Source organism: Acipenser ruthenus, chromosome 3 (genome assembly GCF_902713425.1).
Source record: "Acipenser ruthenus chromosome 3, fAciRut3.2 maternal haplotype, whole genome shotgun sequence".
Lineage (NCBI taxonomy): Eukaryota > Metazoa > Chordata > Actinopteri > Acipenseriformes > Acipenseridae > Acipenser > Acipenser ruthenus.
In genome coordinates, this window is record NC_081191.1 from 41,448,751 (window position 1) to 41,471,793 (window position 23,043).

General features: G+C 43.8%; 1 protein-coding gene across 6 annotated transcripts in view; it reads left to right on the forward strand.

Annotated features, from left to right (window-relative positions):
* The window catches only part of ptpn3 (protein tyrosine phosphatase non-receptor type 3), a 190,152-nt gene that overhangs the window by 149,854 nt on the left and 17,255 nt on the right, over positions 1-23,043 (forward strand). For 5 of the 6 annotated variants that reach the window (XM_059012938.1, XM_034059035.3, XM_059012936.1 and 2 more), the window contains 2 exons: positions 501-629; positions 11,944-12,089. In XM_059012938.1, coding sequence (XP_058868921.1) covers positions 501-629; positions 11,944-12,089 — 275 coding nt within the window. The remainder of the gene's footprint in view (positions 1-500; positions 630-11,943; positions 12,090-23,043) is intronic. The other variant, XR_009318150.1, reaches the window with a different exon arrangement.

The following is a 23,043-nucleotide window of genomic DNA, read 5'->3' on the forward strand; positions in this document are numbered from 1 at the left end:
ACAAATATTGAATTATCGTGGTAGTCTATAAGAAATTAACCCTGGTCCTGTACACTCTACTCTGTATCTGTTAAATGTATGTTTCAAGATGAGTTACACTCTCGTTAATTTTAATGAACTCCTGATAAATGATGTCAACTAACACAGATTTGCTTTAAAAATCCCACCCAAGCAAAAGAAATAGTTGCAAGAAGCGCACTGCTCGTTAAGATGCTAACTTTATTTCGGAAATCACATTTAACGATTATTTAATAACAAAATGGTCATAACGACCACTTGAAAATGTCAAAATCAATGCTGCTTTAAATTCAACACTTCTCACAATATATCCAAGCATCTTGTTGGCCTTTTTTTATAGCTTTCCCACATTGTCTAGATGAAGACATTTAATTGGGGGAAGAGTAGATGCTTTGAAAATGTGTGCAGTGTTTTTTTTTTTTAATCTGATTATTTTTTTATTTTTTTATCTTTCAATCTATGCTTTTTATTGTGCTTTTTAGCCGAAATGTCACCAGTACTGGCCTGATCCCCCTGAGGTTAAGGAATATGGCAACTTCCAGGTCTGCTGTCACTCTGAGGACTGTAACATCGCCTACGTCTTCCGGGAATTGACAGTCACCAACACTGAGGTACAGTTTGATACCATTTAAATGTATTAATTTGTTTAGTAGTTTTTACATTGCTTGATTGTGCTCCATGCTCAAAATACAGGACCAGGAATATCATGTACTGAAGAGATGTTGAATATGGGCTTTAACTCAGGAAGCATGTTGTCCTCTGCTCACATTGTAAAAATGTATTTAATTCCATCTGCATCATGTGAGCTGGTCATAATGCGACCTGCTACGGTGCTCTGTGGAATTGATAACCCGCTACACCGAGGCCACACCCCTTGCGCCCCCCCCCCCCCCCCCCCCCCCATTCCACACAGTGGTGACGACATCCCTTCTGGTGACACTGCCCAGCGCTACACCGAGGCGTAGATGGTTCTCTTAGTATTGCTAAAGCAATAAGCAGCAAAACAACATTTAGTGTGCTTGTATAATTACACACCTGGGAAGAATTGAGTGCCATAGCAAAAGTTCTAGAAATATATATATACACTTCGGCATAAGTCAGGATTGGTACGGAGCGCCCTGGTGGTTGATGTAAGGCTCTGTTGTGTTGTCTGTACGGACAAGCACATGTCTCCCTCTAACCTTCTGCAAAAAATGCTGCAAGGCTGGATAAACATTTATTTGGAGACCCTACCATTCCACACTGAGCCCCAGAGAGCCCCAGTGGTGACGACATCCCTTCTGGTGACACTGCCCAGCGCTACACCGAGGCGTAGATGGGCAGGCTGTTCCCACCAAGAGCGTGCCTTTAGAAAAGTGGCAAGACAGAGTGGATAGCATAGACCTGGAGCCCAAGTGCACTCATAGATAGGAGGCTGTCTGAGAAGGCAGATTGCAGAAATAAAATCAACTGTACAGCACTTTTATTTAATAAATTGGTCTTTGAAACACTTTTCTACCATCCCATGAGCTCTGTCTTATTTACATTCTGTGAGGAAAAGAACGTTATCTGTGAACTATGAACATACCAAGGTTTCCAAGGAATCGATTCTTCTTATCTCGTATGATGAACTCCACACGCAGAGTGAACTCCCAGTCTCCATGTTGCTCGGGTCGGGAGAAAAAAACTAAACAATCTCCCCAGAGATCCTTGATATAACCTTTTTTGGCACCAAAGTAGTATCCCTCCTCTATATAACCTCCCACATCCTTTAGTATTGTAGTCCAAATTTCTCCTGCATATGCTTGGGTCTGGACATAGTTATAATTGTGCTTCATTCATTTTGGGGAAAAAAAAAAAGTTTTATATAGTACTTTTTTGGTTTATTTTTCTCCTTCTAATAGTTTATGTTCTGTTTTCTGTCAGTGTGTTATACACATACCTTCTGTTTGTTCACATTCTTGTGTTAGATATGTATGTCCGATGTGTGTTGACATGTCGGACACACCGACACAAAAGGGAAGGGCTCTTTCGTCCCCAGTTCCATGGTCTGAAAGAACCCGCTCTTCATCCTCAACAAAAAAAAGACCAAGCAGTTCCAGGGAGAAACGGAGCATGTCTCCCCCGAAAAAGAGAACTGCAAAATCCAAACACACCAGGGACAGAAGGGAGAAAGACGTGCTTCCTAAAACAGCAGCAGCCATTACTGAAATTCCAACAGCATCTACTCAACCAACTCTTGCACAGGTAACGATGCCAACAGTAACCAAAGATATTTTTTCCCAGTAGCTGCAGGAGTTTGAAAGCTCAAGGCAGGCTCTGCCTCCCCAGCATGTAGACTGGGCGGCGGTTTCTGATACCGCAACAGCATGGAGTGCACAGGAGCAGGATTACTCTGCAGACACACACAGCCTGGGAGACGATGACTCCGGACCGAATAAAGGCGCGTCAGTGGCTAGAGACAGTACTGCAATGGTGTATACAAATGCAGATGTGGTTTTAAAAAGAATGTAATCGTCCCTCAACATTACTACCCAGACATCATCCGCTCACAAATCTAGCCACTCACATTTGCCAATAGGGGGAAGAGTGTCAACAAATTAGCAGAAAATAACATCAAACACCTGGGACCTGGGGATTGTACATCATGGATAAAAAATATAATTCCAGCGTCAACCAGGTACCATCCGTACACAGGTGGAATGGCCACGCCCACAGGGGGTCTTTCTACAGGAAGATAAAATCCATGCTCCTTTCCCTCGCCATAGAACTGGTCCCTTCATCTTCTCAGGGGCAGGGACACTACTCCAGGTATTTCAGGGGTCTGAACAAATATATTCTGGCAGAAAAGTTCAAGATGATATCCTTGGCCACCATCATCAAAGCAATTCAACCAGGGGACTGGCTGGTTTCTGTAGACCTGAAGGATGCATACTTCCATATCCCCATTCTAGCCACTCTCATTCTAGTAGGCCCTTAGTGGGCCTAGAGGTTCTGGTTCTTGGAGATCCTGGAAATAGCAGAGGATGGACCCTTGTACTTAATGGTGATCAGTGATTTGCTGTCTCAGAACAAGAGGAAGATGCTGCACAACAATCCTTCATGGTTATGGCTAGCTGCTTGGAGATTGAACAGCAAAAGCTAAAATCAAGGGCTATCGGAACAAGCAGTCAATAACTTCCTTGCTTCAAAGAAAACCTCCACTTTTCAAGCCTAAACAGGAAAATGGAGAAATTTTGCTCTCTGGTGCAACTCAAAAGCTCTGCACCACACAGATAAGAACATAAGAACATAAGATATCTCTATCAACATTTTTATCTTACCTTAGCCACAGGGGTCTTTCAATATCCTCCATCAAATTGCATATTGCGGCAATATCCTCCATCAAGTTGCATATTGCGGCAATATCCAGTATTTTACTTGGGTGGGAAGATCACCCAGTAGGTTCCCACCCTGCAGTGTCCAGATTTCTTAAATGAGTTAACAACCTAACGTTGATGGACAGCACTCTTCTATTCATGCCACAAATTTTCGATTGGATTGAGGTCGGGGCTCTGACTGAGCCACTCAAGGACATTTACCTTTTTTGTTCCTTAGCCACTCCAGTGTAGCTTTAGCTGTGTGCTTTGGGTCGTTGTCACGCTGAAAGGTGAACTTCTGTCCCAGTTTCAGCTTTCTTGCAGAGGGCAGCAGGTTTTCCTCAAGGACTTCTCTGTACTTTGCTCCATTCATTTTCCCTTCTATCCTGACAAGTGCCCCAGTCCCTGCCGATGAGAAACATCCCCATAACATGATGCTGCCACCACCATGCTTCACAGTAGGGATGGTGTTCTTTGGGTGATGCGCTGTGTTGGGTTTGCACCAAACATAACGTTTTGCATTTAGGCCAAAAAGTTCCATTTTAGTTTCGTCAGACCACAAAACTTTTTGCCACATGGCTACAGAATCTCCTGAGTGTTTTTTTGCATGCTTCAAACAGGATTCAAGGTGGGCTTTCTTGAGTAATGGCTTCCTTCTTCCCACCCTACCATACAGGCCAGATTTGTGGAGTGCTTGGGATGTTGCTGTCAAATGCACACTTTGACAAAACCGCAGAGGCTGGTTAGAAAAAGTACACAGATCTCTGTGTTCAAGGGGATATTAAACATATCATATAAAGGTAATGGAGGGGTAAAAGTACTCTTTGGGTGTAAAAGGTCACAAGAGCTTCTTCCATCTCAAAAGAAACAGCTAATATTGACAATGGCTTTTGATAGTCAGGCAGTAGCCCTTAATGATTTGTCAAAACTCACACATCCACCTCCGTTAACAGCTTCTGACAGCTAATCAAAGCAACCCACAGATCATATATGACAGATTAGGTTTTTTGTTTTTGTAGTGTTTTTTTTATTTTATTTTAGGCCTTTATGTTATTATGCTTTGTGTATTTTCTTTAACTCAGTGTAAAGGCAAGCTTGTGGAAAGTTACTGATAAGGACACATTGCTTATCTGGGTATGATACTGTATATCGAGGTTGTCGTGTCTTGTACTCTTCTGCACCAATGTCTGTGTCTTGTAATCCCTTGTAGTAATATATCTTATTATCATGTTTGTCTTAGTAAATTAGAAGTGACCAAGAGAGAAAAGGTATGGGAGGATACCAAACTGAACTGTAGAACAATCTGTACTGTTGAAGTTGATATGACATCGATATTGTTGGATATCGAAAATCATTTCTATGTTGCGATAGCGTGGGATTTTAAAATGTTTGCTTCATCAAGAACTTCAGGATACAGAATTGGAATTTGAATTGGAATGAAAGGAAATAGAATTTATTTCCATGAAAATTCCATGAAAGTCAAATGCCACATTTATTTCCTTTGTGAATGGTTAACTTAAATGACCAGAAGGAGAACCTGTGTTGTGAAACATGAGTGTTTTGTTTGTTTTTTGTTTGTCGTTAATAATACTGTTTGGACGGCTAACACGATCTGGAGCTGTCGCCAAAGGCCAGCATTAAACCCAGATCAACAACACTGCACTTTTGTTGTCACTAAAGAACTATATTCACCATGAGCACTAGAGCACGCACTGTGGACTGGTGTTTGTGTTTGTGTATGTGTTACGTGTGGATGAACTAAAAACGGGACTGTTATTATTTCGGGTCCAACCCGCGGATTACAAACAAGCAATACACGCCGCTGTATTGCTTTATTACCATTTTTATTATTTACTGTTGTTTGGCCACCAGGCCATTGGATTTAAAAACCATTAAACAACATTGCACCTGGATTACAATTGTCTGTATGTTTATTAATCACTGCTGCATTACCTTCACCTGCACACAGTTAACCACTTTGCCACAAGTATAATCAAGTTTATTTTATATTGAGATACAATAAACCCTATACATTCCAATCATTGTCAACATCGAAGGCAAAGAAACACCACACACAAGTTATTTAAGCATTTTATTTCACTGACTGGCATTAAGTTTGGCACTATTGGCCATCCGTAAGGTGTTACTTCATGGATATTATGAAGCAAATGATCACCAAGATAAAGTAATTTTATTGCTTTTCATCTTGTAAATATCTGTTAGCGCCTGTTATGTTAATGTTAATACAGTACACCCTTGCTATAATGCATGTCATTATAACAAACCTGGCCCCTGGACCCCAAATTAAAAAAAAAAAAAAAAAAAGATAATATAAACACACACTGTCAACATCCCGATCTGTACGCACGGGATGCCACCTCCGCAGTGAAGTCATCTCCTTTGACTTAATACAAAGTGTAATTATGTCTCTGAAATGAAAATCATTTTATGTTGCAACAAAGCTGGAAACTATATTGATCGTTTGAAAAGAGGAGTAACACAGGCATATCTCTATTGTGAATATAGGTTGTCAAAAAGCACTCTCTTTTGGCTTGTTCAGCAACCGTGCAGCAAAGCAAAATTGATTAAAGAAAAAACAACAAAAAAACTTGAGAAGCTGATGAACTTTTCATGTCAGGTTGATCTGGAATAAAAGATCAGTTTGCGATTCTTGCATGGATTGGATTAAGATTTGGTGCACTTTGAAACGATTCATGGCAGATTGATTTTGAATAAAAGTTCAGCGTCAATTTGGGATTGTTGCTTTTTGTACGGCGTTTTAATTATTTAACAAATAGGATAAAGCAAAGGCAGAATACTGCATATGTGAAACAAACAGGTACATGTAATTCTACTTTTATTCACAATCTCATCTCATTAATTTACTCCCAACATCGTTCATTTTGATTGTCCTTTCGCTACAACGAACTCCCGATATAACAAACCAAAGGCTTGGACCCCAACAGGTTTGTTATAGAGAGGATGTACTGTGTCTGTGTGTGTGTGTGTGTGTGTGTGCGTATATGTACAGTGCCTTGCGAAAGTATTCGGCCCCCTTGAACTTTGCGACCTTTTGCCACATTTCAGGCTTCAAACATAAAGATATGAAACTGTAATTTTTTGTGAAGAATCAACAACAAGTGGGACACAATCATGAAGTGGAACGAAATTTATTGGATATTTCAAACTTTTTTAACAAATAAAAAACTGAAAAATTGGGCGTGCAAAATTATTCAGCCCCTTTACTTTCAGTGCAGCAAACTTTCTCCAGAAGTTCAGTGAGGATCTCTGAATGATCCAATGTTGACCTAAATGACTAATGATGATAAATAGAATCCACCTGTGTGTAATCAAGTCTCCGTATAAATGCACCTGCACTGTGATAGTCTCAGAGGTTCGTTTAAAGCGCAGAGAGCATCATGAAGAACAAGGAACACACCAGGCAGGTCCGAGATACTGTTGTGGAGAAGTTTAAAGCCGGATTTGGATACAAAAAGATTTCCCAAGCTTTAAACATCCCAAGGAGCACTGTGCAAGCGATAATATTGAAATGGAAGGAGTATCAGACCACTGCAAATCTACCAAGACCTGGCCGTCCCTCTAAACTTTCAGCTCATACAAGGAGAAGACTGATCAGAGATGCAGCCAAGAGGCCCATGATCACTCTGGATGAACTGCAGAGATCTACAGCTGAGGTGGGAGACTCTGTCCATAGGACAACAATCAGTCGTATACTGCACAAATCTGGCCTTTATGGAAGAGTGGCAAGAAGAAAGCCATTTCTTAAAGATATCCATAAAAAGTGTCGTTTACAGTTTGCCACAAGCCACCTGGGAGACACACCAAACATGTGGAAGAAGGTGCTCTGGTCAGATGAAACCAAAATCGAACTTTTTGGCAACAATGCAAAACGTTATGTTTGGCGTAAAAGCAACACAGCTCATCACCCTGAACACACCATCCCCACTGTCAAACATGGTGGTGGCAGCATCATGGTTTGGGCCTGCTTTTCTTCAGCAGGGACAGGGAAGATGGTTAAAATTGATGGGAAGATGGATGGAGCCAAATACAGGACCATTCTGGAAGAAAACCTGATGGAGTCTGCAAAAGACCTGAGACTGGGACGGAGATTTGTCTTCCAACAAGACAATGATCCAAAACATAAAGCAATATCTACAATGGAATGGTTCACAAATAAACATATCCAGGTGTTAGAATGGTCAAGTCAAAGTCCGGACCTGAATCCAATCGAGAATCTGTGGAAAGAACTGAAAACTGCTGTTCACAAATGCTCTCCATCCAACCTCACTGAGCTCGAGCTGTTTTGCAAGGAGGAATGGGCAAAAATCTCAGTCTCTCGATGTGCAAAACTGATAGAGACATACCCCAAGCGACTTACAGCTGTAATCGCAGCAAAAGGTGGCGCTACAAAGTATTAACTTAAGGGGGCTGAATAATTTTGCACGCCCAATTTTTCAGTTTTTTATTTGTTAAAAAAGTTTGAAATATCCAATAAATTTCGTTCCACTTCATGATTGTGTCCCACTTGTTGTTGATTCTTCACAAAAAATTACAGTTTCATATCTTTATGTTTGAAGCCTGAAATGTGGCAAAAGGTCGCAAAGTTCAAGGGGGCCGAATACTTTCGCAAGGCACTGTATGTATGTATGTATGTATGTATGTATGTATGTATGTATGTATATATACTGTGTGTGTATACATATATATATATATATATATAAACGTGTGTGTTTGTATATAGTTGTCAGCTGCATTTTGCAATCATTTACTAACTTTTTCGACAGGGCAGCATGATTTATTTGTGATGTGTATAATAATCAGTTATAGTTTGTTTTAATTAAAATGTCTTTGACATGCGAAGCTAAAACAATCTTTAGGGGGGCTCCCGAGTGGCGCATCCAGTAAAAGCACTCGCTAGAGTGCACGATGCGCTCTATAGCCTGGACGTCGCTGGTTCGAGTCCAGGCTATTCCACAGCCGACCGTGGACGGGAGCTCCCAGGGGGTGGCGCTTAATTGGCCGAGCGTCGCCCGGGGAGAGGGAGGGCTAGGTCGGCCAAGGTGTCCTCGGCTCACCGTGCACCAGCGACCCCTGTAGTCTGGCCAGGTGCCTGGGGGCTTGCCTGTAAGCTGCCCAGAGCTGCGTTGTCCTCCGACGCTGTAGCTCTGATGCGGCTGCACGGTGAGTTCGCAGTGTGTAAAGAAGCGGGCGGCTGACGGCACATGCTTTGGAGGACAGCGTGTGTTCATCTTCGCCCCTCCCGAGTCAGCGCAGGGGTGGTAGCGGTGAGCTGAGCCTAAAAAATAATTGGGCATTTCAAATTGGGGAGAAAATAATAAAAACTAATTGGCAACGACTAAATTATAAAAAAATAAATAATTATAAAACAATCTTTAAATAATGAATGCTTAATGTATTAACTATGCGACCTACCTGTTTATAAACGATTGTGCCGATTTCAAAGTAGCCTATTTTTTATATATTTTTTGGATTTAAAAACTTGAAAGTTGAACGTAAATGATCACAAAAGTTTTCACGAATGTTTGTGCTCTGTGGTTTGTGCTGTTATGTCTGGCATAAACACAAGTCGTTTAAATGATATTAAAAATGCATAATGTATAACGTTATTGTTTACAGATATTTGCATTTATTTTATATACAGTACACACACAAGATTGGTATTGACAGTGAGAAACACAAATTAGACAGCTGACAATATCTTAGTCTATGGCTGTACTATTTGGTATCCCCTGTGCATTTCAGGCAGTGGGGCTCCTAGAAATGTCAAATAGTGTGTCTACCTGTGCCCCATTATCACACACAAAGGGTTTGATTGATATTGGGTGTATTTACAGTGAGAAACAGAGGGGATACCAAATTAGATCGCTTACAATATCTTAGTCTATGGCTTTCTGTTTACTGATGTTTTAATGTTCTGCTATTTTGAATGTTATTCTATCCTGTTCATTTTCTTGATAGAGAACAACTTATATCATTTAAAAAGATCATTGCTTGAGGGTTAACACTGTCCCATGTCGAATGGGAAATAATTTAAAAGATCATATGACATGTTCACAGGCTCTGGTTTATTACATGACAATATATAAAATCCACATGTTGTTTGCTGTGTTGCATACGGTCATAACTTCTCATTAAAGCCTCTGTGGGATTTGGCTTTGTATGTATTGTGTTTTTTTGTTTTTATTTTACTGTAGAGCTTTTTAAAAAGTGAATGCTTTAAGTCTTAGGAGTATGCAGTGTTTTATTGCAGTATGCAGTGTTTCCTTCATTGCACTAGTTCCAATCTTTTTAAAACCGAGAGAAAAAAAAAGCTTGCTTGCCCAGTGTTTGTGTGATGGACCGGCCACATACCGGTCCACTCTCTATACCGGACTTTCTTAAGGTGTACCGGACCTGTACCAGACTTCCATAGATTTGAATCGGACCACTCACGGAACCTGGTCCGGTCCGCATCACTTTATATATATATATATATATATATATATATATATATATATATATATATATATATATATATATATATATATATATATATATATATATAGTGTGTGTGTGTGTGTGTGTGTGTGTGTGTGTGTGTGTGTACTCTTTTAAATATAAAACTGGTGATTTGTAAATTTTAAACCATATCAGCAGACACTCCCTTAATTGTTGGTAAGATATCTAAACTGCGAAGATGGGGATCGGCCTGGGAAGTTTCTGTTGACTGCGATCAGGTAAACTAGCCCCGACCTGCTTTCCACTCTAACCCAAAAGGAGTCAAATTGGCTCAAAGGTCAATACAGCGCTCCCTGTGGGAGTTGGTCAATCTCAGGCTACTAAGGCCTTAATTGGTCTCAATTAATTACCAAGTATGAGTAACAAGTTCAGGTGTAGCTGATTAGACTGACAGTAAAACCTTCAGACAGCTATGCTTTGGGAGCTTATTTCCTTATTTCCGTCTCCTGTATCTGCTTCCAAACTTTGGTCATCAAGAAATCCTTCTTAATGGAGCCGTTTATCAGTGGGTGTGATAATGGTGTCCTCTCCCAAATGGTTAAAGTCCAGGGCTTGTAACCAGAAGGTCACCAGTTAAAATCCCACCTCTCTGCCACTGACTGACTCACTGTGTGGCCCTGAGCAAGTCACTTAAACTCTTTGTGCTCCATCCTGTGGATGAGATGTTAAATCAATGTCCTACCTCTGTAAAGCAGTTTGTGATGGTGGTCCACTATGAAAGGCGCTATATAAAAATAAAGATATTATTATTATTATTATTATTATTATTATTATAAATACTATGTTTGCAGTTCCTGAAAAATACCCTAGTGCCAGTACTTCTGCTATCCTTGCCTCTTAGCAAGCCTGGTTGTTCCCAATTTACTTCACATGTATAACCTGGCAAACACAAAGTCATGTGTCTCCTCCCACATAAAAATATCAGGAACACACTGATTTTTGTCTTTATACAATTTCAAGGTCACGTTTTTTCAGATCAGTCCCAACTGGTAGAGCATGCTGTGCCCCAGTGGGACTGCATCCCAGAGACTGCCCTTCACTTTCAAGTCTGCCTATTCATACATATTCTGCAAGTAGAAAAGAAAAATGTGACTTATGGATATGCTGAACAAAGTTTAAAAAACGCACTCCTTTTTTTGTGTAATAACTCATATGTTTGAGATGAGTAAAATACAAGAGGGATTTGTTGTCTATTTGAAGAAGGTCTGTGATATACAGAAGCTAGGCTCAGGCTATTCAATTTCATTAGACTGTAGCAAAGCTAATCCTCCCACTGTGTGTTAGCCAGATTAAAGCTGGAACACTCTTGGGTAAAGTCTGAACAGAATTGTATCATCTCTTCTTTTTTTTTTTTTTTTTAAACGTCTGTAGCAGATGTCGTTTTAATAACCTAAAAGAACATCCCACACGCTGTTTCTCACTCTCTCTCTCTCTCTCTCTCTCTCTCGCTCTCTCTCTCCTCTCTCTCTCTCTCTCTCTCTCTCTCTCTCTCTCTCTCTCACACACACACACACACACACACACACACACACACACACACACACACACACACACACACACACAATGATTTTGGAGGCAGGATTAATTAAACTGCGAAGGAGTAACCACCCATCTTTTGCATTGGCCTGACCTTTCTTTGGCAGAAACAATCAGTACGAATTAAATTGGGAAAGTAGGAAGAGCAAGGCATCAAGTTAATTAATGATGTTTTGATTAAGATCTCCTAATGGGTTTATAGGCTCAACAATACACATGTAATAAGATACCTTTTGGGGAGGGTAATTTGTGATCTTCCAGTTGCAAAGTGTTGGATGCAATAAAGAGTAATAGAATTTGAAATGCCATTCTCTCATTGACTTCCAAACAGTGTTTGAAACTTGCACTAGACATGCACCAATCTTACAGCAGGTTTCAGGCTACAATGTGTTGTATACGAATTGTTGAATCTTTCCTGCATCCTTTAGTTTGTTTTAGTATGTGTCTAGCTGACCGGTTTCCCAGCTTGATCTGGTCAGGCTGCGTCAGTAACGTGTGTTTACCTCTCCAGACAGGGGAGGAACGCAGCGTCACTCACCTGCAGTACGTGGCCTGGCCTGACCATGGGGTTCCAGATGACCCCACTGATTTCCTGGACTTTGTGAACTCTGTGAGACAGAAGAGAGTCGAGAATGAGCCCCTCTTTGTCCACTGCAGGTAAGAGCTTCATTGTAGAGCTTGGTGGACAGTGGGATTCCCTTTCAAGTATGAAATGTAACTATTATGTAATGGTTGATTACCTCCTAACCTGAATATTCTATACCAAAGCTGCTCAGCCAAGTCTGTGACACAGTCATGGCCCGCCCCCAAGGGCATAAAACAGCAATCGCAGATCTTGGCGTCATTTTTCCTTTCAAGAACTGACCTGACAGGAGAAGCATATCAGATAAGTATTTGTTGCTCCCAAGTGGCGCATCCAGTAAAGGCGCTCCACGCGGAGTGCAGGATGTGCCCTATAGCCTGGAGATCGCAGGTTCGAATCCAGGCTATGTCACAGCCGACCGTGACCGGGAGTTCCTAGAGGGCGGCGCACAATTGGCTGAGCGCTGCCCGGGTAGGGAGGCAGGGGAATCCACGGCTCACCGCGCATCAGCGACCCCTGTGGCCAATAGGGCGCCTGTGGCTCTGCAGTGGAGCCGCCAGATCTGTGTTGTTCTCTGGCACTATAGGTCTGGTGGCATCGCTGTGGATCTGCAGTGCGAAAAATGACGGCTTGGCAGGAGCACGTTTCGGAGGACGCGTGTTCCAGCCTCCGTTTCCCCGAGTCGGCGGGGGGGTTGCGAGCATTGAGCCGAGGATACAGATAACAATTGGGCATGCTAAACTGGGGTGAAAACCGGGGTAAAATAATTGGCAACGACTACATTTTTAAAAGAAAAAAAAAAAGATAAGTACTTGTTGCTTATGACTATAATTTTTGTTAATTATTGTATTTACATAATTTATTTACGCTGTAAAAAAAAAAAAAAAAAAAATGCATATATTTTGTGCACTACAGCCTGTTGTTTGTTACGTCTCACTGTGGCCTTGTGCCCAGCGTGAAGCCGGCTGCTTGAGTCGCCCCTTCCCAGGGATCAAACGGCATAAGTCGGCTAACTTTGTGCTCTCTCCCCAGTCTGCAATAGATCCGGCTGGAGTTATTGCAATCCCTTCCACAGCATCTTGATGCCATTTTGGTGACAGCTCTGCATCACCATTATGAGGGCTGTTAATTCATTCTAAAAAGTAGGCTTCCCTCAGTCTAATGTGAGTACTGACCGAGTGGCTTTGCCAGTAGCTTGCACAGATGGGCATCCCTGTACAGTGCTACCCACTGTAACTGCGAACTGGTGAACCCGTACCGGTACCAAGGTCACCGATCGGCTCCGTTTCTGGTACTGTACTGAACCGGGACTGAGGTTACCGCACCGGTACCATACCATACCAACATAGTGCTACAGTCACCAAACCGACCTGGTACCGTCCTGGTTCCAACACACTACCGACATCCCCAGTCCGGTACTTGCATAATGCTTGAGTTTTATCCCTGCGAGACATGCAAGGCCAGTCTGCCTGTTGAGGACAAGCACAGCAGATGCTCTCCCTGTCTGGGGCCATAGCACGCAAAAGAGGCACTGGTGAACCTCAGCTTCTGCAAGTTTTGTGCATGTATCTCGAAGCGCACACTGGAAAAATGTCTCTCCCGCAGCTCTACAGAGCGCTCTGCATCCCTCACTCCTGCACAGTGCGTTAGAGGGGTGGCTGCGTCCTCCCCCAATGGCTCTGTGCCAAGGGAGTGCGGACGACACACTCAGGAGATTAGCCCACGCAGGAAGCCATCTTCATGGTCTTCCTTATCCTCCTCCCACTGATCAAGAGGGCCACTACAGTCTTGTAAGTGCCCTGGCCTGCAGCAGGTGAGACAAGGCAGTCCATCTTTGATGACGAGTCTCCCACCTCTCCAGTGTACCCCCCCAAGGTCACCCAGACTTTCTTTTTGAGATCCAGTTGTCCTGGGGTCCCTGACTACAGCTCCTGCTATTTCCCGGTCTATGGACACCCTATATAGGGTGCACAGTGTGGAGAAGCTGGGCCTGGCCCAATTTACGCCGGTAGAGGCTTCAATTGCCACACTGGTACAGGCGCCTAATTTTGCGCTCCTGTCCAAGGATGTTGTCTGCCCCAGCAAACAGTGCTGGGTCTCGAAGGTGATCCTCAAGTGTGCCTATTCAGCCAGTGCATTCACCGCATGGCTGGGAACATTAATAATATTCTGGTGGCCTACCAGTCCTATTTGCTGAGGTCCCTCTCTGACAGCCACAGGCTCTCACCAGAAGTGGATGAGCTGTGCCTGGTAAATAAGAACCTGCTCCGTCTGTCAAGACTGAACAGGCAGGCTGTAGGTAGAAACCTGGCTGCACTGGTAGCCGCACACAGGCAGCTTTGGCTTTCCCAGGCACGCATGCCTGACGGGGACAAAGCGCTGCTGGTGGATTCCCCTATTACAACCAGGGCATACGCGAGATGGTGCAGTGTTCTCACCGCGCGTGGGAATCCATGAAGGAGCTGGTGCACTTGCTTCAAACAAGCGACCACCCCCAGTGCGCAAACCAGTGGCAAACTGGCGCCCTAGGCCCCAGCAGCCTCAAAGACCGGCACAGCCGGCTGCGTCAGCTGCCAGAGGTGGTGTTCAGAACAGGCCTGCGATTGCTCACCGCAGAGGCTACAATAGGATCTGCCACCCGGCTTGTGGCTTGGCCTGAGGCTTCTCCTTAAGGGTTTCCTGCCACAGCGCAGTACCACGGTGAACCTCAAAGACGCCTATTTCCACATCCCCATAAAACCAGCGCACAGGAAGTACCTGCAGTTTGCCTTTCAGGGAACAGCGTATGAGTTCCATGACTTACCATTTGGCCTCTCTCTAGCTCCGTACATTTTCAAAGTACATGGAAGATATCCTGGCCCCATTGAGACTCAAGGCATCAGAGTACTCTAATTTGGACGACAGGCTCATTTGTGAATAGTTTCCAGAACAGGCAGACGCCCACACGGAACTTGTCGCCAACCACCTTTAACGGTTGGGCCTTACACGAATTACATGAAGTTAGCTCACGCTTTCTCAGACAGCCTCCTATCTAGGAGTGTGCTTGGACTCCAGAGCGCTCACGGTAATGAAGTTCCAGAAACTTTTGGGCTTGATGGCAGCAGCTTCTCAGACCCTACCTTTGGGTCTCCTGCACATACACCCTCTGCAGGCCTGGTTCAACAGCATGGTTTTTCAGCCCACGTTGAACCACGACCGTCTATTGACAGTGTCTCGCCACTATATAAATGCACTCTTGGTAGAAACAGCCTGCCCATCTATGACTCTGTGTAGCGCTGAGCAGTGTCACCAGAATGGAGGTCGTCACCATTGACTCGTCCAGCCTGAAAATCGGGACTGGATTGGATCTCGAGGGCCAGAGTTGAGTACCACTGCTCTAGCCTTTCACCTCTGGTGGCCTTGATTTTGAATATTGAATAGGTCCCAAATTAGCCCTGTGGAAACTTTTATGGTGGTTGACATCACTAAACCACCATGTAAAGGAACATTTCTGTATTGACTTAGTGCCTTTATAGGATATAAGTTTCAGACTAAAAAAAAACAAATTTAACCTATTCTTACTACAGAAGAAGAGACTTTGTGGTGACTTATTTAAAAAAATGTAATTTAAAAAAATAAAAATTGAAGATCCAGGCAGCCGCTGTTGAAGATTTCATGAACAGAGAACATAATCTAAGATATGTTCAAAAACAGAAGAGGAGTGACTTGGCAGGATTTTATGTGATTCGTGGCCAATGCAGAAAGGTGAAGATAAGACAACAGGCCTGCTTGGTTTGCCCTTAATGCAGTGTTGTTTATGCACCCTCGCAAAGTGGTCTGATGCAAAGTTCCAAGCAGTTCTTAAATTAATGACCATCAAAAACACAGAGAAAAAAAAATTCAATGAGTTACTGTTGATATTTTTTACTGTTGATTTTTTTTTGATAACCAGAGAGGTTTTTTTTAAATTTTCTACCAGCTTGACAGCTTATCAGTTTAAATGCCAGTGTAAGAAAATGACTGTGACAGGATGGCTGAGGGTTTTTGAGACTCAGAGACTGTGGTTTTAAGCGCTGGGGAGCACATTTATTAAATAAAATAAAATCATTGCTCACAGAGCAAAATAAAAAGGTTAAACAAAAACAAGTCTCAAACACAAAACAAAAACGGCCTAGTGGCCAAAATAAAGAGATACAATAAGGTAAACAAGTATCGTGCTGGTCTTAGCCCAGCACATGTAGCAATTGTTTAAAGTTTGTTTCCTCCTTATTTTCTCTCTCCATTTGGTTCCAAAAACTTAAGAACATAAGAAAGTTTACAAATGAGAGGAGGCCATTCGGCCCATCTTGCTCGTTTGGTTGTTAGTAGCTTACTGATCCCAGAATCTCATCAAGCAGCTTCTTGAAGGATCCCAGGGTGTCAGCTTTAACAACATTACTCGGGAGTTGGTTCCATACCCTCACAATTCTCTGTGTAAAAAAGTGCCTCCTATTTTCTGTTTTGAATGCTCCTTTATCTAATCTCCATTTGTGACCCCTGGTTCTTGTTTCTCTTTTCAGGTCAAAAAAGTCCCCTGGGTCAACATTGTCTATACCTTTTAGGATTTTGAATGCTTGAATCAGATCACCGCGTAGTCTTCTTTGTTCAAGACTGAACAGATTTTAGCCTGTCTGCATACGACATGCCTTTTAAACCCGGGATAATTCTTCTTTGCACTCTTTCTAGAGCTGCAATATCCTTTTTGAAATGAAGTGACCAGAACTGAACACAATATTCTAGGTGAGGTCTTACTAATGCATTGTAAAGTTTTAACATTACTTCCCTTTATTTAAATTCAACACTTCTCACAATATATCCAAGCATCTTGTTGGCCTTTTTTATAGCTTCCCTACATTGTCTAGATGAAGACATTTCTGAGTCAACATAAACTCCTAGGTCTTTTTCATAGATTCCTTCTTCAATTTCAGTATCTCCCATATGATATTTATAATGCACATTTTTATTGCCTGCGTGCATTACTTTACACTTTTCTCTATTAAATGTCATTTGCCATGTGTCTGCCCAGTTCTGAATGCTGTCTAGATCATTTTGAATGACCTTTGCTGCTGCAACAGTGTTTGCCACTCCTCCTATTTTTGTGTCGTCTGCAAATTTAACAAGTTTGCGTACTATACCAGAATCTAAATCATTAATGTAGATTATGGGCAAAGTAGTAGATAAAACATTCTTCATTAATGGTGAGGCAATACCAACAGTGTCTGAGAAGCCAGTGAAGAGTCTTGGGAGATGGTACGACGGGGATCTAAAGGACACAGTTCGTGTGGGAGAAGTTAGACAACAAGCAGTGGAAGGGTTGAAGAGCATAGACAGCTGCGCACTACCAGGTAAACTAAAACTCTGGTGCTTTCAGTTTGGTCTACTGCCGAGGTTGCTGTGGCCACTGACTGTGTACGAGGTTTCTTTGACAACAGTAGAGAAGCTGGAAGCTTTAATCAGTTCATACATCAGGAAATGGTTGGGAGTTCCACGCTGCCTCAGCAGAGTGGGACTTTATGGTAAAGGAATACTGCAGCTACCAGTCTCTGCTCTAACCGAGGAGTTTAAGTGCGCCAAGGTCAGACTGGAAATGACATTAGTAGAGTCACGCGATAAATGCGTAAGGGAGGCAGCACCTGTGTTGAAAACTGGAAGAAAGTGGGCGGCAAAGAAAGCTGTGGAAGATGCAAAGGCTGCCCTTCGAATTGGTGATATCATGGGGCAAGTTCAGCATGGAAGAGGGGGTCTTGGTTTCAGTTCAACTCCTCCTACATGGCACAAGGCGGCCCCAGCTCAAAGAAGGAAGCTGGTAGTCAACGAGGTGCAGAAGCAGGAGGAGAGGATGAGGTGTATAAAGGCCATTTCCCAGGCCAAACAGGGAGAATGGATGAGATGGGAGAGTGTGGAACAACGCAAGATTGGCTGGCAAGACCTATGGTCAATGGAACAGAGCAGGATCAGTTTCCTCATCAGGTCAACATATGATGTTCTCCCATCACCACAGAACCTAAACCTCTGGGTAGGAGAGGATCCCTCATGTCCTTTGTGTTCATCACCTGCAACATTAAGGCACATTTTGACAGGATGTAAGGTGGCTCTTAGCCAAGGACGGTTTACTTGGCGCCATGACCAGGTGCTGCGATGTTTGGCCTTAGCATTGGAAGACAAGCGTAACATGACCAATAAGTTGCCACCTGTTCCATCAAAACATTACACACAAAAGACAACATTCCTCCGCCCAGGAGAGCAACCACCAAGAAAAGGTGTTAAAACCAATCCTCGCCCAGGACAACTGGAAGCTGCTAGAGACTGGAATATGCTGGCAGATGTTGGTCAACGGCTTATTTTTCCACCTGAGATTGCCACCACTAACCTTCGACCAGATATTGTCTTGTGGTCTGGATCAGCACGCCTTGTTCACCTGGTAGAGTTAACAGTGCCATGGGAGGACGCTGTAGATGAGGCGTATGAGAGGAAGAAACTGCGGTATGCTCAACTAGCCACTGAAGCGGAACAGCGAGGATGGAGAGTTCGGGTTTACCCAGTGGAAGTGGGTTGTCGAGGATTTGTGGCACACTCTACAACCCGGTTTCTCAGAGACGTCGGATTCAGTGGCCAAGAGTTGCGTCGCACAGTGAAGAACTTATCTGAAGCAGCAGAGAGGAGCAGCAACTGGCTGTGGTTGAGACGGAAAGATTCTGGCTGGGGACAGGTAAGTAAGCTGGGCTGAGTTGAGTGGGGGACGGAGGGGGGTGATGCTGGGACGCCAGAATCACCGTCGAGCCCTCTTGAGGTGTCGTGGGCTAGTCGACGAAACACTGAGGATGGAAGGTGCCCACTTGAAAACCCCAGAGATGTACCCTACTTAGCTCAATCCAGACGGTTGTCATGCTGATGCGCTGGGGAGGCCGCACTTTGGTTGATCCCCGGAGCCAGCATCGCAGCCGTCGTGTGTGCTGATGCGCCAGGGAGGCAAAATAAGCTGATCCCTGGAGCCAGCATTACACTTCAGCCATTAACACCAGACAGAAGGATATCTACATCATCATATGGAAGGAAACGTAAATGGATGGAGACACATATGGATCACATTAGTTTACTGTAAAGCTACGTCTTAGTTGGTGCTTATCTTGGCGAGAGCCGAGTTCAAATCAGCATGAAGTTTTAACATCTACTCTCGTGTAATGGAAATCATGAAGATCTGGATACGTCCAGTGACTGCTGTGAATAGTGCAGCTGGCAACAAGGGAAAGACCTTGTGACAGCCTGGAGAGACAGCTGACAGGAGGAAAGAGACCCCATTGGGGCTGGTAAGGGTTAGCTACCCTTGTCGGCAGAATCCAGCTCTGTGTTTACAGGATGCTGGAGACACCCGCCCAAGGCTTCTAAGAAATTAAAGAGAAAAATACCCCTAGAGTCTGCGAGAGCGGGGGCGGAAGATGACTCAACGTTGGACAACACGGTTAACGACTTAGGAACGGAAACGGATATGAGTATGGAGAGTACTTCACAAAAGACTAGTTCAAGATCTGCAGTTAACAAAGACATAGAACTCCAGGTTTGTGTCTGCGGCTGGAGCAAGGCGACAACGGTCAGGGGTTTGAAGATTCATCAAGGGAGAATGAAATGCTTGAGGAAGAAGGGACAAGGGCCTCGCATTGATCAGTACTTCTTACGAAGTCAGTCAAGTCAGTCGAATGAAATCCAGCGACAGGAAGCAAACCACAGTTCGCAGGATATCAGCACCCCTGTCATAGATGTGAGGAGGACTTGCATGGACACAGTTAGTGATGAACCTAATGATCCTTGTGAACCCGGTCAGACAAACCAGCATAAGAGAGAAAAGAACCTCAACGGGCACAAGCCTGGAGTTAAATGGCCAAGAGCTTGTGAGAAAACTGCATGGGACACAGTAAACACAGATCTCTGCGTTGCATTGGAAAGATTAAGTGGAACAGTTGAAAAGAAGCTGGATAAATTTGGGGACATCATCTACGCATATGGAAGTGAGAGGTTTGGAGTTGAAAAAAGGAAGGAAAAAGTACAAACTATTCCTGGAAAGTCTAGACGGCAGCAGGAGATTGAACGCTTAGTTAGAGAAAGGAGACAGCTGAGGAACCAATGGAGAAGAGCAGAACAAAGTCAGAAGGAGGGACTCAATCTCTTACAAAGGGTCATAAAAGATAAGCTTGCAACATTGCGCAGAGCTGAGCGCCTACGGAAACGCTACAAAAAGAAGGAGCGTGCGAGAGCTAACTTTTATAAAGACCCATTCAAATTTGTAAAGAAGTTATTCACCAGTGAGAAGAATGGCACACTAAAAGCATCTAAGGTTGAGCTGGAGAGATATTTGGAGGAAACACATACAGATTCAAAAAGGCAGGAGCCTATGTCAATTCCGTCAGACATCCCACCTATCAATCCACCAGAATACCAAATGGAGGACTGTGCACCTAAGTGGAAAGAAATAGAGCAAGCTGTGAAAAAAGCAAGGGCTTCATCATCTCCAGGGCCTAATGGAGTTCCGTACAGAGTGTACAAGAGTGCTTCAGGAGTTCTACGAATTCTGTGGAAATTGATGAAAGTGGCATGGGAAAAACAGGTTGTACCAAGAGCATGGCGCCGAGCAGGTGGAGTCTTTATACCTAAAGAAAAAGATTCTACAAGCATCAGTCAGTTTCGTCCCATTTCCCTATTAAACGTAGAAGGCAAGATTTTCTTCAGCATTATTGCTCAGAGATTGTCAGCTTACCTATTAAAGAACTGCTTCATTGACACTTCAATACAAAAAGCGGGCATTCCAGGTTTCCCAGGTTGCTTAGAACACATCAATGTGATCTGGCAACAAATTCAATCAGCTAAAAAGGAGAGGAAGGAGCTCCATGTGACATTCCTGGATTTGGCTAATGCATATGGTTCAGTGCCACATGAACTACTTTGGGCAGCATTTGATTTTTTCAGTGTACCGATGACAATAACAAATTTAGTGAAAGCCTATTTTGGAGATTTGCAATTCAGTTTTTCAACTTCAGAATTCAGCACTACATGGCAATGCCTAGAGGTTGGAATAATGGCAGGATGCACCATTTCTCCACTGGCTTTTACCATGGCAATGGAAGTAATCATTAGGGCATCAAAATGGGTAGTAGGAGGAGAGCGCTTGGCTTCTGGAATGCGACTACCACCAATTCGAGCATACATGGATGACATGACAACCATGACTACAACAGTAGCCTGCACTAATCGATTATTGGGCAAATTAACCAATAACATTGAATGGGCACGAATGCAATTCAAGCCCACTAAATCAAGGAGCATCTCTATAATTAAAGGCAAAGTAGTAGATAAAACATTCTTCATTAATGGTGAGGCAATACCAACAGTGTCTGAGAAGCCAGTGAAGAGTCTTGGGAGATGGTACGACGGGGATCTAAAGGACACAGTTCGTGTGGGAGAAGTTAGACAACAAGCAGTGGAAGGGTTGAAGAGCATAGACAGCTGCGCACTACCAGGTAAACTAAAACTCTGGTGCTTTCAGTTTGGTCTACTGCCGAGGTTGCTGTGGCCACTGACTGTGTACGAGGTTTCTTTGACAACAGTAGAGAAGCTGGAAGCTTTAATCAGTTCATACATCAGGAAATGGTTGGGAGTTCCACGCTGCCTCAGCAGAGTGGGACTTTATGGTAAAGGAATACTGCAGCTACCAGTCTCTGCTCTAACCGAGGAGTTTAAGTGCGCCAAGGTCAGACTGGAAATGACATTAGTAGAGTCACGCGATAAATGCGTAAGGGAGGCAGCACCTGTGTTGAAAACTGGAAGAAAGTGGGCGGCAAAGAAAGCTGTGGAAGATGCAAAGGCTGCCCTTCGAATTGGTGATATCATGGGGCAAGTTCAGCATGGAAGAGGGGGTCTTGGTTTCAGTTCAACTCCTCCTACATGGCACAAGGCGGCCCCAGCTCAAAGAAGGAAGCTGGTAGTCAACGAGGTGCAGAAGCAGGAGGAGAGGATGAGGTGTATAAAGGCCATTTCCCAGGCCAAACAGGGAGAATGGATGAGATGGGAGAGTGTGGAACAACGCAAGATTGGCTGGCAAGACCTATGGTCAATGGAACAGAGCAGGATCAGTTTCCTCATCAGGTCAACATATGATGTTCTCCCATCACCACAGAACCTAAACCTCTGGGTAGGAGAGGATCCCTCATGTCCTTTGTGTTCATCACCTGCAACATTAAGGCACATTTTGACAGGATGTAAGGTGGCTCTTAGCCAAGGACGGTTTACTTGGCGCCATGACCAGGTGCTGCGATGTTTGGCCTTAGCATTGGAAGACAAGCGTAACATGACCAATAAGTTGCCACCTGTTCCATCAAAACATTACACACAAAAGACAACATTCCTCCGCCCAGGAGAGCAACCACCAAGAAAAGGTGTTAAAACCAATCCTCGCCCAGGACAACTGGAAGCTGCTAGAGACTGGAATATGCTGGCAGATGTTGGTCAACGGCTTATTTTTCCACCTGAGATTGCCACCACTAACCTTCGACCAGATATTGTCTTGTGGTCTGGATCAGCACGCCTTGTTCACCTGGTAGAGTTAACAGTGCCATGGGAGGACGCTGTAGATGAGGCGTATGAGAGGAAGAAACTGCGGTATGCTCAACTAGCCACTGAAGCGGAACAGCGAGGATGGAGAGTTCGGGTTTACCCAGTGGAAGTGGGTTGTCGAGGATTTGTGGCACACTCTACAACCCGGTTTCTCAGAGACGTCGGATTCAGTGGCCAAGAGTTGCGTCGCACAGTGAAGAACTTATCTGAAGCAGCAGAGAGGAGCAGCAACTGGCTGTGGTTGAGACGGAAAGATTCTGGCTGGGGACAGGTAAGTAAGCTGGGCTGAGTTGAGTGGGGGACGGAGGGGGGTGATGCTGGGACGCCAGAATCACCGTCGAGCCCTCTTGAGGTGTCGTGGGCTAGTCGACGAAACACTGAGGATGGAAGGTGCCCACTTGAAAACCC